This window comes from Cynara cardunculus, assembly GCF_001531365.2.
Source record: "Cynara cardunculus var. scolymus isolate 2C chromosome LG 6, CcrdV1, whole genome shotgun sequence".
Classification (NCBI taxonomy): domain Eukaryota; kingdom Viridiplantae; phylum Streptophyta; class Magnoliopsida; order Asterales; family Asteraceae; genus Cynara; species Cynara cardunculus.
This window is the reverse complement of record NC_037533.1, coordinates 14,277,573-14,294,456: the sequence shown is the minus strand read 5'-3', so window position 1 is coordinate 14,294,456 and position 16,884 is coordinate 14,277,573. Positions and strand designations below refer to the sequence as shown.

Below are 16,884 nucleotides of genomic sequence, written 5' to 3'. Positions count from 1 at the left end.
TTTGGGGGTTTACTAATTAATAATAATTCATATAAGGATCATTTGTTCTTACCTTTTTATCTTTTCTTATTTGGACCTAAAAGATGCCCAATCTTAGCTCACAAATACCAGAAAATATACCCTAGTAAAATGCAAAATTCTCAATTAAATTAGCAAATAGGGTAATAGAATACTTCTTAATCATATATGCATTAAACAACATGATCTGAACTGAGCTGGTGCTTTTTAGCTTTTACATTTCAAACTAAACCTCCTAACAAACTATTTTTATTCATCCAAAAGAATTGAATCGATGTACAAACAAACTAAACAACAATCAATCTTGTTACCAAGTACAGAGATTCCTCACAGCATCATCATCATCAAGAAATACATACATACATCTCCAGGAGCAACGAGAAAAGCCTCTTCCCACAAAAACTTCAACAAGACCACAAATTGAAGTATTTAATACTCTACTTCATTCTGTCCTAGGAAAGCAAGCCATAAAAGAATAGGTAAGTCTTGTGTAGGTAATGAATAACTCATCTAAGACTTCAATTTTATTAAGTTTTTAAATATCCTTCTTTCTGCATTTATTGTTATTTCAATTGGAGATACCTTTGACAAGTTAATGATATTGTGAGGGGGTGTTAGATAGAATCATAAAGCGTAAATAATTTATTTACCTTGTTTGATTCTACTTCACGCCTAGCCTGCTGTGTCCAGATACATAGTCTGAGAACGACGGAAGTGGCCTGCTAACAAATGGATGGTCTAAGAGCTGAGTAGCAGTTGGACGATCTCTTGGATTAACGTGAAGACACTGGGATATAAAATCCCTTGCTTCTCTCGAAAGAGAATTCGGAATAGGTGGAGGAAGACCACGCCCAATTCTGAATAATGCAGGCATCTGTTCATCACAGGAATACCATGCTGTCAAATACCTTACAACCAAATTAATACCTGTAAAAGTCTAGACAGTTCAAAAAATAATGCATGCCACCTCAAAGCATCAATAGTTAATGCTCTTTTGAACGGAAACAAACCGGAATCCTTATACTTTCAGATTGTGAATAAAAGAACATGGACAGCTACTTGTGTTTGCCAATTTGGCATGACTTGATATATGTACATGCATGCGCTTGTTCTGACCTATACGATCTGTAGCAATAATGCACAGAAGTGTTTTACGATGATTTTACCAGATTAGACAGTGACAGGGAAGCCATACTACATGAATAATCTTGCAAACATGGAAGATAACACAGACAGAACTGAAAGCACCGATGGTAGCTTAAAAACAATTATCGTCCCTGTCACTCTGTAACTATATCAATTACTGTGGATGTACCCATTGTATATTCAGCTAGACAAATAACACCGGTTGAGTGACAGAGTGTTCATTTTCGACCTGGAAAATATGTCAAAGATCGTTAACTCATACTTCACAGATGGATGACGTTAAGCTATAACATATTCAACTAGGTACATAAATAGAGTTAAGATGATATTAATGGGAGAACACAAAACATACTTTTCAGACTGTTCTGTTCTACCGAGGTAAGGATAAAAAACAGAGGAATCGCTAGGTCTGACAATAAAGTTTAGCAGATGCCTGATCTAATAAGCCAAACTCTTTAAATAAGCAAAAGAAATATATGCTAGCAAGCAAGAATCCATTGATTTGTAGAGAAAATAAGCATACACATTCCAACGGAGAGTACGGAATCTGACGTGTCAACATCTCCAAGACGGTGCAACCAAGGCTCCATATGTCTGCTGCAAGCCCATACCCATTATTTTTGTTATTAACAACCTGCAAAGTTCATTGACCCAGAATGAAGTGAGTCCCCTATGACAATTGAAGGTTTACAATATAAAGATATGTTGCTTCTGCATGTTCGAGATCCTTGATACATATTATATATGTCTAAGTATTTAGGATTTGAATAGACAACTATTATTGAGGGAGAAGCCATTATATAATCTACACATGCATGCTCCTGTGCTGAGAAAGATAAACGATAAAAACAACCAAAACATACTTATTGGTTATATGAATTGAAATACTACAACTAACACTCCGCTGAAAGTCGACCTGAGTCTTCCAATAGGGACTCCGTTAGAATGGCAACTAATTGGTATTCTTCTGATATGAACACCTTGGATAGATGAAGAGTTGGTCATATTACATGCAACATGATTCAACTGACGATGACATTGACCCCTATATGTTTGCATCTCTCATAGATTGATTGATTTTTGGCTATACAGATTACACATCTATTTACCGCAAAGAGAGTGCCAAACAGGATAAGTTTCCAGGACAATTCACAACCACATTGGCCAACAAGGTTACCACAGTACTGGTTAAAAGTTGGATTGTCTGCTCAATCTGCAGCCCAGAAGTTTGTAATATTGTCAGGTCCTCCATTACAAATGCTTCTAATCCTCAACATCCTTGACATGAATACGAAATACCTCATACCAGAAACTCTGTTGAGATGCCTCAGTGTAATGGACACTCTAAGGTGTTGACGTGAATTCACACTCGTGTACTCAGGTGTCTAACAGTTGAAAGCTAGTATTGCAACCATCATCTAGATCTTTTAGGGGCTGTGTCCTGAAGAAGTAGTTAAGTGGGTGTATGCTCTACACCTAAGCAGACCACGCACAGGCAAGAGATCTTAAATGTATTTACTCTTGCAGAGTAAGATCCCCTGACAGAATGATGATACCTTTTGAGGAAGTATTGAAGTATTTTGCTAGGTTGAATAGGTCAAGCTACAATCATGACAAACAGACGAGTCACATGAGTTAAGCCACTCATATAAGCATCAATTACAACTTGATCAGAGATGATGACCTTATGCAACAGCAATGATAACAAGAGTGGAGTAATGTTGGTGACTCTAGCAAAGAAAGGCAATCACATTACTGCTTGCAAAAAAAAACCCACAACATGTTAAGGTGCCGCAGGAACGAGGTTTTTTGAGGGGGTCTAATGATTTCGCCAACAGTGGACCCTATTTTCAAGACATTTCTAACATTGGAAGTCAGAGAGGGAGGATTGGCAGTTAGGTTGATGTTGGTGATTGCTTTAATGAAATATTGATCCACATGAAACAGTCTCCTCTCCACTACCCATAAGGCTCCACATGAGATATTGCTACCAGCATTTAATCTCATAACGTGTATGCCATCCATCTTAGGGACATTCTAACAGTCGAAGGTTGACAATCTAAAGATCTGTTGCTTCCTCATGGATGAAGTATTGGTCGACTTCTGCACATGTTAGGAAATGAGATGAATGAGAAACATGTTCGGTAATTGTTCAATGTTTGCAATTTCAACACCTTCCACTACTTATTTCAAATTCCTGTCATCACTTGCTAATAACGTCCAATACAGTCCAGAGTCTAAAACTCAGGTCCTTTTCCTATATGTCGGGTGTGACTTTAATTCTGGTAGACAAGTGGTTGCTAGTTCTGTTAGTCTGTTATTTCTTTCTTGTTTAGCCTATAAATAAGTGGGGCTAATCATTTCTAATCTCTGTTCATTTTTCATCTAATGAAATTCTCTGCCTCACACATCAAAAATTCTATCAAAGATTTCTAGTAATTTCCTAACAAATTGGTATCAGAGCGTGGTTATGATTGACACGCTTATGTTGGTTCTGGAAATTCTGTTCTTGCTTCTGCGATTGATCAAGACGACCTGACTTTTGGAATTGCTTCTTCAGATTGCAATCTTGGCAATCAATTGTGTCAATCTTGAAGTCCGATTCAAGGTAACGGGATTCAAGGTGGAGAATATCTGAAATTAGCGATCGACTGGTAACCGGCAATTGAAATTGGTGATCGATAGGTGACCGGCAAATGTAATTGGTGATCAATTGGCGTTGGTGTTCGATTATTGTTGGAGGGCGACTGGAATTGGTGACTGTTTGGTGATTGACTAAGGGTGTAGAACGATCAAAATTGGTTCATATCTCCTTGTTTGCGATTAGGCTATTGGGTAGAAAACTCCCTATCTGGTGATCGTTTTCTGGTGTTAAAACACACACACTTGAAGATCTTTCTTGCCTTGATTCATTCAAGAACTTAAGGATGCCTCCACAAATGATCAAGATCGACAAGTTTACTGGAAAGAATAATTTCAGCTTATGACGAATTAAGATGATAGCTCTCCTAAAACAGCAAGGAATTTGGACTCCTTTGGCTGGTGAAATACCTGCAGATATGGTCGACGCTGATTTTAATCAATAAGATGAGAAGGCTCACAGCACCATCTTGTTGTCAACTCATTTGTAGTTGGAAGGGACACAATTACTTTGGAAGAAGTTCGATCAAGTTTGCATTCACGAGATTACGCCATAAAGCTTCTGGAAATGGAACTGGAAGCCAATCTATTGGCTTGTCAATGGTAAATAAAGGTAGAGAAAAGGGTCGAGACAAAGGTAAAGGCAAGTTGGAAAGGAAGAAGTCAATCAAGATCTAGGGGTCGAGGATCTTAAGCAATCCCCTTTACTTTTTTTTTCAACCCAATCGCTCTTTTGATTTTGGAAATAAAGATGTATGTCACAGTTGTGGTTATCTTGGACATTGGAAAAATGAATGTCTGAAACGAAATGAGAAGGCATCCGCTGTTGTTGGTAAAGATGATTCGAGTTCAGAGGTTGATCTAGTTCTTCCAGTAGTTGACTCTAAAAGTAAGCAAGATGAATGGATTCTTGATTCCGGGTGTTCGTTTCACATGATACCGAATAAGGCCTGGTTTGGTACTTATGAAAAGGTTGCAACAGGAAGTGTTTTAATGGGGAAAGACGTTCCATGTAATGTTGCTGGAATAGGTTCGGTAAGTATCAAAATGTACGACGGTGTAGTGAGAACTTTGCTTGATGTTCGTCATGTACCTGATTTGAAAAAGTATTTGGTTTCTTTGGGAGCCTTAGATTCCAAAGGTTTCAAGTACAACTGTGAAAAGGGAGTACTTCGGGTCTCTAAAGGTGCATTAGTGGTGATGATAGGAGTCAAGAAAGGTACCTTGTATGTGCTTAAAGGCAACACAGTTGTTGGGTCAGCATCACCAGCCTTTAGTTCTGATAAAAACGAGTCAGATTTGACACTCTTGTGGCACATGAGGCTGGGGCATGTTAGTGAGAAAGGCATGCCCATTCTCAGCAAGCAAGACTTCTTGGAGGTCATAAAGTTGTTGAACTAGGCTTTTGTGAGCATTGCATCTTTGGAAAACAAAGGAGAGTGAGTTTTTCAAAGGCTGTCCATAATACCAAGATGCAAAGATGCAATGCTCACAAAAGCCTAGTTCAAGCGTTAGACACGCCTCGAAGACAAGTTAGTAGGCCGATTAGGTATGGTTTTGATCACATGGTGGCCTATGTGTTACAAGTTGCTGAAGAATTGGAGTTCTTTGAGCCGTCTACTTATAGAGAAGCAATCACAACAAAGGAGGTTGATGTGTGGATAGTAGCCATGAGTGAAAAAATAGAGTCCCTTCACAAAAATAGGACTTGGGAATTGGTGAAATTACCTCGAGGCAAAAAAGTTGTGACCTGTAAATGGAGTATTAAGTGGAAAGAAGGGCTGCCAGGAGCTGAAAATGTGAGATTTAAGGCTTGTTTGGTGGCTAGAGGTTATAGCCAAGAGCAAGGGGTTAATTATAATGAAATCTTCTCGCCGGTGGTGCGTCATACAACCATTCGAGTGCTGTTGGCACTAGTAGCACAACAAAATTTGGAGTTGGAACAGTTGGATGTTAAAACAACATTCTTGCATGGAGATCTTGAAGAAGAAATTTATATGAGTAAACCGGAGGGATTTGTGGTTCAATGAAAAGAAGATTATGTTTGTAAGCTCGCTTTACTAGTTGAAGCAATCTCCGAGGCAGTGGTATAAGCGATTTGATAGCTTTATGGTGAAACATGGTTTTAATCGAAGTCCTTATAATTGCTACATATATCATAAGGAAGTGGTTGATAGTTCACGTGTGCATTTGCTACTTTATGAGGATGATATGTTGGTAGAAGCTCGAGATAAGGCTGTAATTAAGAGGTTGAAACAACTCCTTAATTCTGAGTTTGATATGAAAGATTTGGGGATTGCTCAATAGATATTTGGGATAAATAGTTCGAGACAGATCCAGACGTAAACTTTTCTTGTCACAGGAAAGTTACATTTTGAAGATACTTTCTCGGTTTGGTATGGCTTCGGCAAAGCCTTTGAGCACTCCATCATCTGAAAATTTAGGTTGTCGGTGGTTTTGGCTCCTCAAATAGAAGCTGAAGTGGAGTATATGATCAGAGTTCCTTATTCAAGCGCTGTGGGAAGTCTTATGTATGCAGTATGTTATGGTCTGCACTAGGCTTGACATAACTCATGCCATTAATGTCGTTTCACGCCATATGGCTTGTCCAGGAAAGTAACATTGGGTTGGGCTGCTGTGAAACGTATTTTTCGGTATCTTAAAGGTTCAGCTGATGGGGGTCTCATTTATGGAGGAAAAGGAGACAGTTTTGTTGCTGGGTATTCAGATTCAGATTATGCAGCTGACCTTGACACTCGAAGATCATTAACAGGTTATGTGTTCACTGTTGGAGATGCCTTAGTAAGCTGGAAAACAACGTTACAGCCAACAGTTGCTTTATCCTCAACAGAGGCTGAATATATGGCACTTACAGAGGCTGCCAAGGAAGGGATTTGGCTGAAGAGTCTGCTTGGAGATCTTGGGTTTCATCAAGATCAAGCTGTCACTTTTTGTGACAGTTTAAGTGCTATTTGTCTTGCGAAAGATCAGGTGCATCATGAAAGAATGAAGCACATAGACGTTCATACAATCAAAAAGAAGAGTTAAAGTGAAGAAAGTGAAGAGTGAAGACCGATGACAACCCAGCTGATGCACTTACTAAACCTGTTTCTTTAAACAAGTTCAGACATTGTTTAGATCTCCTAAACATTGATAGCTGGAAGTAGAATTTTTCTGTTTTTTACTTGAGTAGAATTAAAGTCAAGGTGGAGATTTGTCGGGTGTGACTTCAATTCTGGTAGACAGCTGGTTGCTAGTTCTGTTAGTCTGTTATTTCTTTCTTGTTTAGCCTATAAATAAGTGGGGCTAATCATTTGTAATCTCTAACAATTTTTAATCTAATGAAATTCTCTGCTCAAACATCTAAAATTCTCTCAAAGATTTCTAGGAATTTCCTAACACTATGCATACAATGCAATTTAAGTTGAACAAGTTTTATTCAGCTCATCCCCCTCATCTCGTCTTCCATGCAAGTGGCAAGTCTAAAAAAATGTATTCTTATTGTGATAATCACCATTATTGTGTGGTAGACATTGAAGCATTTGGATGACAACAACAGGAAAGGCAAAGATCTTGGTTAGTGGACAACTAAGATGCAACTAATCATCAGGAAATTTAGACTAGGATATTGGAACAAGAGTATAACTGAATTTATTTTCTATTTATTAAAACATTCTGAACATGGAGACAATTATAATGGAATGAGAATACTCTGAGCATAGAGATATTTATGATGGAATGAGGGGCATATGAGACTGCATTAGGTGCAGTCCCAGAATTCCAAAGTTGAAGTTCACATTGAAAGAATAATTGTTGTGTTTTAACTTTTAACATGTACAAGTTAGTAAAGCAGTGGATGCTTGATGAAAGGAAGACCAAGGACAAAAGATGGCATCAACACTCCATTGTAATTTAAATGATCTTAAAGACAACAAGGCCACGTCAAGCATCTTTCTGTTCATATCACAGGTAAGGTAGGAAACTTCCATACAGAAGATCTAACAAGGGATTGCCAGTTCTGTCGTGCACAAGTGATGAGAGCTCATAATATGCAGAAATGTAAATTATTCATCAAGTGTCAAATATAACTATAAGAAAGTGAATTAACTAGCCTTGTATCACGCCAACATAATAATATTTGATAGATTTATAGATTTGGTTCTCTAATCTTACTGTCAAAATCTACTGCTATTAAATAAAGAGCCTAATGTTCCTAGAAACAAAAAAAAACAATCAATACTAGCCAATAGCTATATCATAAATCATCTATCAATCGCAACAACTAATTCACGACACAAATAATTCATATATTCACAAATATTAATATTTTCAGTTGTGGGAAAAAAAGCATATCCAACAAACCTCAGGAGCCATCCAGAATGCGGTTCCCTTGCAAGACTTCACATCATTGAGCTTTGCAGCCTGTACAAGACAAGAAAAGGTTTAAGGGAGGAGACACAGCAATTGCAACAAAAATAAAACTTAATTAACGAAGATTGGAGGAACCTTGGCCAACCCAAAATCTGCAAGTTTCACCGAGCCATTAGCATCAACCAATATGTTTGCACATTTTACATCCCTGAAAAACAAGCAAGAAAAATTTGACATCGGAAGCCCACATGTGACAAGATGCCAGAACTTAAAAAATCCTTTGGCATCTACATAATTTGCAAATGGAGGGAATGAAAAGAAGCTTCACACCAATGAGATGTGATTAATGAACGACCACCAAATTACCATCAAATTTACCATTTATTTAATTTTTCAGAAGAGAACTTTAGGTGTGAAGAGAAAGAAATGTTATGCCCTGGTATTGGGATCAAAATAGGTGGCGTGTGAAAATCAATAAGTTTAACAGGGTGGGCTGGGGTAGGGAGTACAAGAAGTTAGTGCACTGGTACAAGTAGGTGAAGCAGTGGTAGAAAGTCAGTTAGTAGCTTTACTTAATATAGTTAAAGGAAGTAGGAATAGGGAGGTATCGAGAATTTTGTAACCAACTTTGGGCGCTAGTCTTGGGAGACCTCCAGCTTCTCGAATTGCTGAAATACTATTGTAATCATTCGATTTAGAGAAGAAAATTCAATTCTATCTTAATCAAGTTGGTCTGGTGTACATCAAGAAAACACTTTTAGTTGAATATGTCTTTTACATGCAGATGTGGTAAGTTTGATGGTTTCCATAGATTAGCCCATGACACAGAGAAATTATGGTGTGCATATGCATACAATTATGTGTATGTGTGTATATATATGGGAGTTAGAGAGGATATGTATCATCCGGATAATAAATATACGGGGAAGAGAGAGAGAATGAATTGGGGTTTAATTGAAAAGGGTGTAAAGGAATTGGAGTATGCATGCATTCATTATTTATGTCAAAAATCATGTACAAATATATGAATATTGTGCCTTGCTTGCACAATCAAATAGAAACAATAACACACACACGTATGAGGTAGTACTACCAAAACAGAGTCCATGCTAGCTACAAATAGATATTCGAAAATCTGATATCCATCAGCACCCATATTTGGTCAATGCAGATGTTATCAAAAGACAGATATTATTTGTATCCGCATATGCTACAACAGGATGCACATGCAGATATACTCATTTATATTCTCAAATATGTGATATATTAGATTATGTTAAGATTATAAGATATCAAGTAGATTCTTTTGAATGGATATGGTTGTCAGTGAAGGTTTTAATCTAATAACTTATAGTAATATATATCATGCATTATATTTACTAAACTAGGCCATTGAAATTAAATATATTAACACCAACTCTTACATGGCTTTTCATATTGGGAATTACAAATAAGACAAAACATTAAGTTTGGGTTAAAAATAACAATATCTGTTTTAAGTCATTCATAAATTTTAAGTGTTCTGTTTTCTAATTTTATTTCGGATATTTAGAGCTGGATATATCCAAAACATATGGATGTGGATGTTGTAATCTAACAAGAATGAAATTATAATGATAGCCAACGACACAAAAAATGACTCAGAGAGTCACTGCTATCATGAAACATAATATCTACTACCTAACCTAATCTTCCCTGGTCCTAATTACTGCTGGGTATGGAAATAGATTAAAGACGTGGATTCCTGAGTGCTAATCAAATACTTCATAATAACATGAAATCTCCTCGACTTCACCTGAAACAATATATGTACAATTAATCCAATCGAATAACCATTTTCAGAATAATAACTTTGCAGAATTTCCACTATGCCCTTCTTTTCTTCCCATCATGTACTAAGTGACATCTCTGGGACAAACACTTGCTTGAGTTAGGTGTAAATGATATGGAAGAGATAAAGCTCATGTTAGTGCACTATCACTATTTACAGTTAAAAATAATTATGTTTTAATGTAATATTCTCGCATTACACTTCCATGAGGGTCACCCACTTTCAGGAGAAAATATATGCCTTACCATTGAAGGACATGGTTTTAGTATCCTCAAAAAAAGTTTTGGACACATCAATGACTGTAAGATGATAAAGTGAATGCTTGGTACTTTAATGCGGGAGATAGATGCAAGACATACAAAATACAACAAAAAAATGTTCACATGTAGACAACAGAAGGCCTCATACAGTATCAGTTACAACCTAATACGGAAAGGGCAAATTTTCAGTTGCAATACCTGTGTACCACACTCTGATCATGCAGATACTTCAGACCATGTAAGATCTGCCGTGTGTATGAGGAAACTTGACAATCCTGAAGATGGTACCTCCGATAGAGACTTAAAAGGGAACCTTTTGTTACAAGCTCAAGAAATATATACAGCTTTGATGCGTCCTGCAAGGCACATGATGCATAAACATCAATTTCCTGGTTGACAAGGAATCCTGGAAGAAGTATTTTCTAGTTTTTCTACAGAAAATTCTGTAAAAAGTATTCTAAGTTGGCCAACAGTTATGGATACAATACAATCAGTCAGATAGAGGAGGGCTCCCAATTCATTTTGCTCAAATGGAACATTTATGATACTCCATGCAGAAATGAAATTAAGACAAGAAAACAACTTATGGGCCACGCCTTTAGCTGAGATCCCTTCGAAATTGGAGGAATTCCTTATGCATATGGCAGGTCCAACTTATAAGAAAGCTTCCGCATTGACTAGGACATTGAGCAGACAATGAAATGTAGAAGAAACCATGTATCTTTTTCTTAAGAATAACAAAACCCTGGCAACAAGGTTTAAGGAAGAAAAGCATTTCAGCTTCTACTATTCTATGGAAATAACTTTTTAGGCCTTAAGTAGTGTGGCACATGGTCCTATTGCTGTTTCTTCTTCTGCATTTCATTGTCTGCTACAAGCCTAGTAGTATACCATACTAACAGCACAAAGAAGAAAGAATTTCATAGATTACTTCAAAAGAACATGCAGACATATTTCTGCTGGTGATGATGGATATATGAATACTATATTCAGTTATAGACTGGCAATCTATCAATATTTCCTGTACTCTATAAAGCTAACACATGATGAAGTTGTCATTAATACCCTCCATCAATGTCCCAGTCCAGGTCTAGGGGAGAGAGACTGATTTCTGAAGGGGAAAACATACCATTTAATACATATTGTGAACAATCTAGGAAAGCATCAAAATCATAAAGTGAAGGCAAGAGAGCAGTGCCTTATCTGTCCCATAGTATCGAACTATGTTCTCGTGTTCGAACTGACTTAAAAGAACAATTTCCTGGACAAATAAACAAAGATCAGAATAAGGGAGTCAGCAATAGATAGGTGATGATAGAGCCATTCAGAGAGATCATATCATAACTATGTATTGAAATTAGTAGAAGACATGGGCCTTGTTTACCTGTTCAAGTTGCAAAACGCTTTGCCTTCCCTGTTCCCCTTGGTCAAGCAAAGAGACTTCCTTCACAGCAATAAAATATCCACCACTGCAAGAAAGAACAAACATGATTGTTAGGAAGTGCTCATTTTTCATATGTATCATGTATGAGGTGTAATGTACTTTTGGGATTTAGGATGTATGTTTATGAGACTACATTGCAGCTATCTCATTTATGCTCATATGGAGTCGAAGCAAAGAACATAGATCTCTTTTTTTTTGTGTTTTTTAACCTTTTCATTCTTCACTAGACATTTACAGACCTGCAACAACTTGAAAGACTTGCAGGGTGTAAATCCAAAGAGGAGATAGCCCCTTTACATGACCCCATGTGCATCTTCTTGGTGACCAGAAGTCACAAACAAATACAAGAGATCTAGTAAGACCAAAATCACTAGATTTGCTACTTTGTTGCCAACTCTTTAGAGCTTCCTTAAACATATAAACTTTTTGAGGAATTTTATAAATGAAGGTTGGACAAAATGCACCCAAAACCCAGGAAGGAAAGTAGCATTAGAAACCTACAATAGAAAAGTAATAAAGTGCTACAAGATTCTCTTAACCATTTGACCTATTTTCTTGATACTCAGAAGGCAGGGATGAGAGTCTTGCTTTCCCGGGATATATTTGGCAATGGATACAGCAAAGGAAACAATCAAGAAAGGTTTAGATAAGAACGCATACTTGATACTATACTGATTTGGATTTTTTAGAAATGTTGGGAATGTGAAATGCATGGCAATCATATAAAGCAACTTTCTCAATCATCAAACAAACTTCCACTCATAAGAGAGAAATCATGTTTGGCTTCAACATTCACTGAACATTGTGCCTGACCAAGAATTGCAAGACTAAATAAGTACGTTTACCAATAGCTATGATGGGACTCGAGATGACTCTGGAAGAGACAAGGGTTAGGCAACAGGTTATAAAAAATAGGACTGAATTTCATAATTTATAGACTATGATTTTTATACTATTATATACTTGTATATAAGAACTTATATCATGGAAGCAAATGCTTGTTAGGTACTGTTGTTGGCTTTCTGTAATTTCTTTACTTCGATGATAGTCAATAGACGGATCTTGCTTGTTGGCCTCGCTTCGTGAGCTCATATTCCCACAGCCTTCAGTTTTTCTCTTTGATTGTGATAAGATTTGGAGCCCATTTGAGATTGCAACCAGTGATGAGCAGTTACAAAAGGACTGGTAACTTACAGTTTATTAGATTTAATTTTTAATTACTTTTAATTACAGTATTAACTTGTATATATCTAGACATACAGTGTACACACAGATATATATATATATATATATATGACTCATAATTAAAAACGCTTATGGATGCATTAGTTCCATTATACAAAACATGGGTCTGGCAAACAGAACTGCATGAGGCTTGTGTGTCAGTGTGCGGGAAGCGAACTCCCACAAGCACTATTCATGGTGTAGGATTCCGCCATGGACCTAAAACGCGGTGCCATGGCACGAGGATGCATCTCCGGTGCCACGTTAACCCCATTGGAAGAGGATCCAGAAAACTTTTCGAGTGGTAGCACAAAACAGTAGAAAATATAAATGTCTCTGTATATATCTATACCAAATTAAATCAAATCAAACCAAACTAAACGAACCTAGTATATCTCACTCGAAAGTAGGGCCTGGGAGGGGTAGGATGTAGCGGATCTTTCCTCAACCGCTAGGATTGAGAGGTAGGCTAAAATGAAACAGCCTTCATCCCAGCTATGTGAGGTAGGTTAAAATGAAACAAAAACTAGAGCAGGCTGGTATTATATTCATCTAATTGTATGCCCCACATTAGGATCATATAGTTTTTATTATGACCTGCGTATGTTGTGCAAAAGAACTACAACTGGTTGGCTCATTGCTCAACTGGCCATGCCTAGGTAGGTTGTCCAGTGCACAGATGTTCAACGGAACCAATTAGATCTCAAGGTCCTTGAAGTCCGGAAGCATGCAAGTAACCGGAAATACAAATGTGTTGAAACGTAGACAGCATTAGTATTAAGTATACTAGACACTTACTCGCAAATGCCTTCGTAGACTGATCCAAATGACCCACGCCCCAGGAGCTCGCCCCTCTGCCAGTGAGTAATAGCGATGTGTCTGAATCTTCCATTGGTGGATATATTAGATCCGTATCCATTTGGCGAAATACTCGATGCAGGCTCTGTGGTAGAACTAGATGAATCATCCTCATTGGAAGTTGTGAAAGAACAAGACCCCGAAAGTGTAGCCCCTTCAAGCCTCGTCCTAACATTCTCCACGTCAGCTTCTTCTTCCTCATGCAAGCTAAACCCTTGCTGATTGACATGAGCAGAAGAACCTTCAAGAGAAGGGAAAGTTCTCACGATATCCCATTCGCATCCAGCATCATGATGCATTAAGGGTTTCGAAATGGAAGGAGAGGGGGGAGAAAGAAGTGGAGGCCGAACACCTTTAATACCGTTCCCAGCTCTGTTAGAGCCACTAACCCTAACAGCATCAGATGTTTGTTCCACGGCAGCAGAAGTAACCCTAATAATATCATCACGTCGACTTTCAACATTTTCAGCTGGCTGTTCATGTTCAACCGCATTCGTGCCATGATCGGTTTCGAAATTCAAAGGAGATCTGCGAATAAGATCGGAAGTAGACCGGATCTTTCTAGCTTCCCAGGATGACAAGGGAATCCCAAAATCTTCGGGACTTTCCAACCCTAATCTACGATAAATGATCTCAAGTTGCCCAACATCACTTCCATCAATCCTTAAACTCGTTCCATCACTTAAAGGGGGTAACTCAAGTGAACGAGTACCTCGAATAGCTGCTGACCGTAACCGTACTGAAGCAGGCTCCTCCGAGGATGACGAAGTGGAAGTCGTGGAAAACTCGTAGTCAATGTTCCTCTTTGCATTCATACGCTCCAGCTTCGGCTTCCTTGGCGTCTTCTTCTTTTTGCGTCTATCGCCATTAATAACGAGAAATTGGGACAAGTTATGCATTGAGAGACAGAAAGAGATCTACTTAAGCCATCAAACTCCAGTCTGTTGAAACAATTGAGATATATTCCGATTAGGTTTGGTACGTAGAACCCTAATTTGCTTGATGTTCGGGAAAAATGGCGATCTGGAAATGGGTTGACTGCGGACGTCGTCGGAGAGAGACAGATGAGGTAAACGCCGTCAGGAGTCAAAAGAAGAGATGAACGCGGTGGTTGTCTACTTTTGTGTGGTGTGGGCTTTCAAAATGTCACCCACGCAGACACTACCAATTTTATACTCCGAAGTTTCCCCCAACGATATAAAATATTTGGAATATGAGGATTGTCTATTTAAAATAATTTATGTTTTTTTTTTTTTTAGTAAAAGTGTTTATTAACTTATGTAGTATTAAATCGGAGTTTTATAAAAAGTGTTTGAATTAATTTATAGCGGTGCCAAAAAAACAATAAATTGATAAGTTGTTTTTTAGTGTTTGACAAATTTTGTTTATATACGTAAAATGACCAAAAAAGACATTCTTCCATATTATTGACTTATAGAAGTGTTTGAATTTGTTTATTAACTTATTTGATTTTTTAACATGTAAAAATCTATTTTTCATCATTTATAATAATATTTTTGACAAAAATTTATATCAATAAGATTAATAATTTATAAACAAAAAAACTAAATTAATAAACATTTATACCAATACCATTAATAATTTATAACAAAAATAATAGATCTGTACAAGAAAAAAAATAATATTAGATCGTCATTTATAATGTAGTATTTTTATAACCAAAATATGAATAACAAAAATAGATCGTCATTTTAATAAATATTCATCTGGATCCACCTATTAGATCTACTGCAATCATATCTCTTACCGCACTCATATATAGATCGTCGCTCTTACGACGTGAACTTGTGTTTTCATGTGCTTCATTATTGCTACCACATCATTCATCATCAACATCAATATGAGAGTTGTATGATTCTTGTTGCGCCATGTCAAATGCTTCGTCAAAACTACCGTTCATTCTAATATGATTGTGAATTGTCATCGACGCTAGCATAATATTTACTTGTGTCTCATATGTGTAATTGACATGCATATCTTTTAGTATTTGCCACCTAGTTTTCCATACACCAAAAGTTCGTTCAATAACATTTCTCGGTGATGAGTGATGATAGTTAAATGTCTCTTTTGCTCCTTTGGGAGCACGTATTGTTGCAGTTTGTCCACGACGGAAATCATATGTGATAACGAATATTTGTTCCTTTGTATGGAGCAAGATAACCTTTAGTATTTGGATATCCGGCATCAACAACATAATACTTATTTGTTATGAAAAATAAACAAACTACAGTTATTCATTTCAAATGTATGAAAACATAAAAGTTTGCATTACTACAAAAAATACTAACCATCGATTGGATGTGGAAATTTAAGTTCAATTCTGCGTAAGGCTTGAAAAAATATTTGTGTGTCATGTGCAGTTCCCTCCCATCCAGCCCATGCAAACGTAAAACACATATTAAAATCACAAACTGCCATGATATTTTGCGTCGCGTATCCTTTTCTACCAATGTATTTTGCTTGCTCATGCTCTCAAACCGATGCCCTTACGTGTGTCCCATCGATAGCGCCAATACAGTCCTACACATATAAAGTAAAATAATTTATTGATCTATTAAAATGCTACAATCAAATACGAAACAAGATATAGGAAGTACCTTGAATATTGGATAATAACGAGGGTTATTTAGGGGCTGTTTGGTAGTTGTTGAATGATTTAGTGCAGAACGATTAAGTGGTCAGAATGATTAAGAGGCTCTCACAATATAATACAAAATAAAATATAATTGTTTGATAAATGTTTACAATAAAATTAGGGCGCTGAATGGTTAAGGGAGGCTCAGGATGCAAAATCATTCAGAGCGTTTTAGAACCATTAAGAGACAAAAAAATTGTCAAACAAGATTCACCTCTTAAAGATTCAAAGGCTACCTCTTAATAGAACTATTAAAAGATAAACAAACAGCCCTTTAAAATATGTACAGGTACATCTTCATTGTAATTTGCATTTGGCTTTATGATGTTCGCATTTATCTAAAGCACAACTTTCAAAACAACATGGAAATACCTATGAATAGTCTCTCCATAATGATTAACGGTTTTTTGAATTAACCTATTCCCACACCCATGTG

At 37.0% G+C, this 16,884-nt stretch overlaps 1 protein-coding gene across 2 annotated transcripts; it reads right to left on the bottom strand.

Moving 5' to 3' along the window:
• Positions 1-125: 125 nt before the first annotated feature.
• LOC112514049 (mitogen-activated protein kinase kinase kinase 1-like) lies at positions 126-14,933 on the bottom strand. Of its 2 annotated transcripts, none has more exons than XM_025120354.1 (9): positions 13,733-14,933; positions 11,651-11,735; positions 11,465-11,527; positions 10,465-10,622; positions 8,311-8,383; positions 8,167-8,226; positions 1,688-1,798; positions 669-892; positions 126-470 (listed from the first exon to the last, which is right to left on the bottom strand). In XM_025120354.1, exons 1-8 carry the CDS (start codon positions 14,689-14,691, stop codon positions 680-682), a joined length of 1,722 nt encoding a protein of 573 aa, XP_024976122.1. In that variant the 5' UTR covers positions 14,692-14,933; the 3' UTR covers positions 126-470; positions 669-679. The 2 variants fall into 2 exon arrangements, with proteins under 2 accessions (XP_024976122.1, XP_024976121.1); XM_025120353.1 differs by having other exon boundaries at positions 126-465; positions 13,733-14,932.
• Between the last annotated feature and the right edge of the window lie 1,951 nt (positions 14,934-16,884).

Excerpts from the sequence above, each read along its gene's own strand:
- LOC112514049 (XM_025120354.1), bottom strand. The coding sequence starts at position 14,691 with ATGCATAACTTGTCCCAATTTCTCGTTATTAATGGCGATAGACGCAAA. Across the intron at positions 8,227-8,310 it reads CAGATTTTGGGTTGGCCAAG|GCTGCAAAGCTCAATGATGT; the intron begins GTTCCTCCAATC and ends TGTCTTGTACAG. Across the intron at positions 1,799-8,166 it reads CATTCTGGATGGCTCCTGAG|GTTGTTAATAACAAAAATAA; the intron begins GTTTGTTGGATA and ends TGAACTTTGCAG.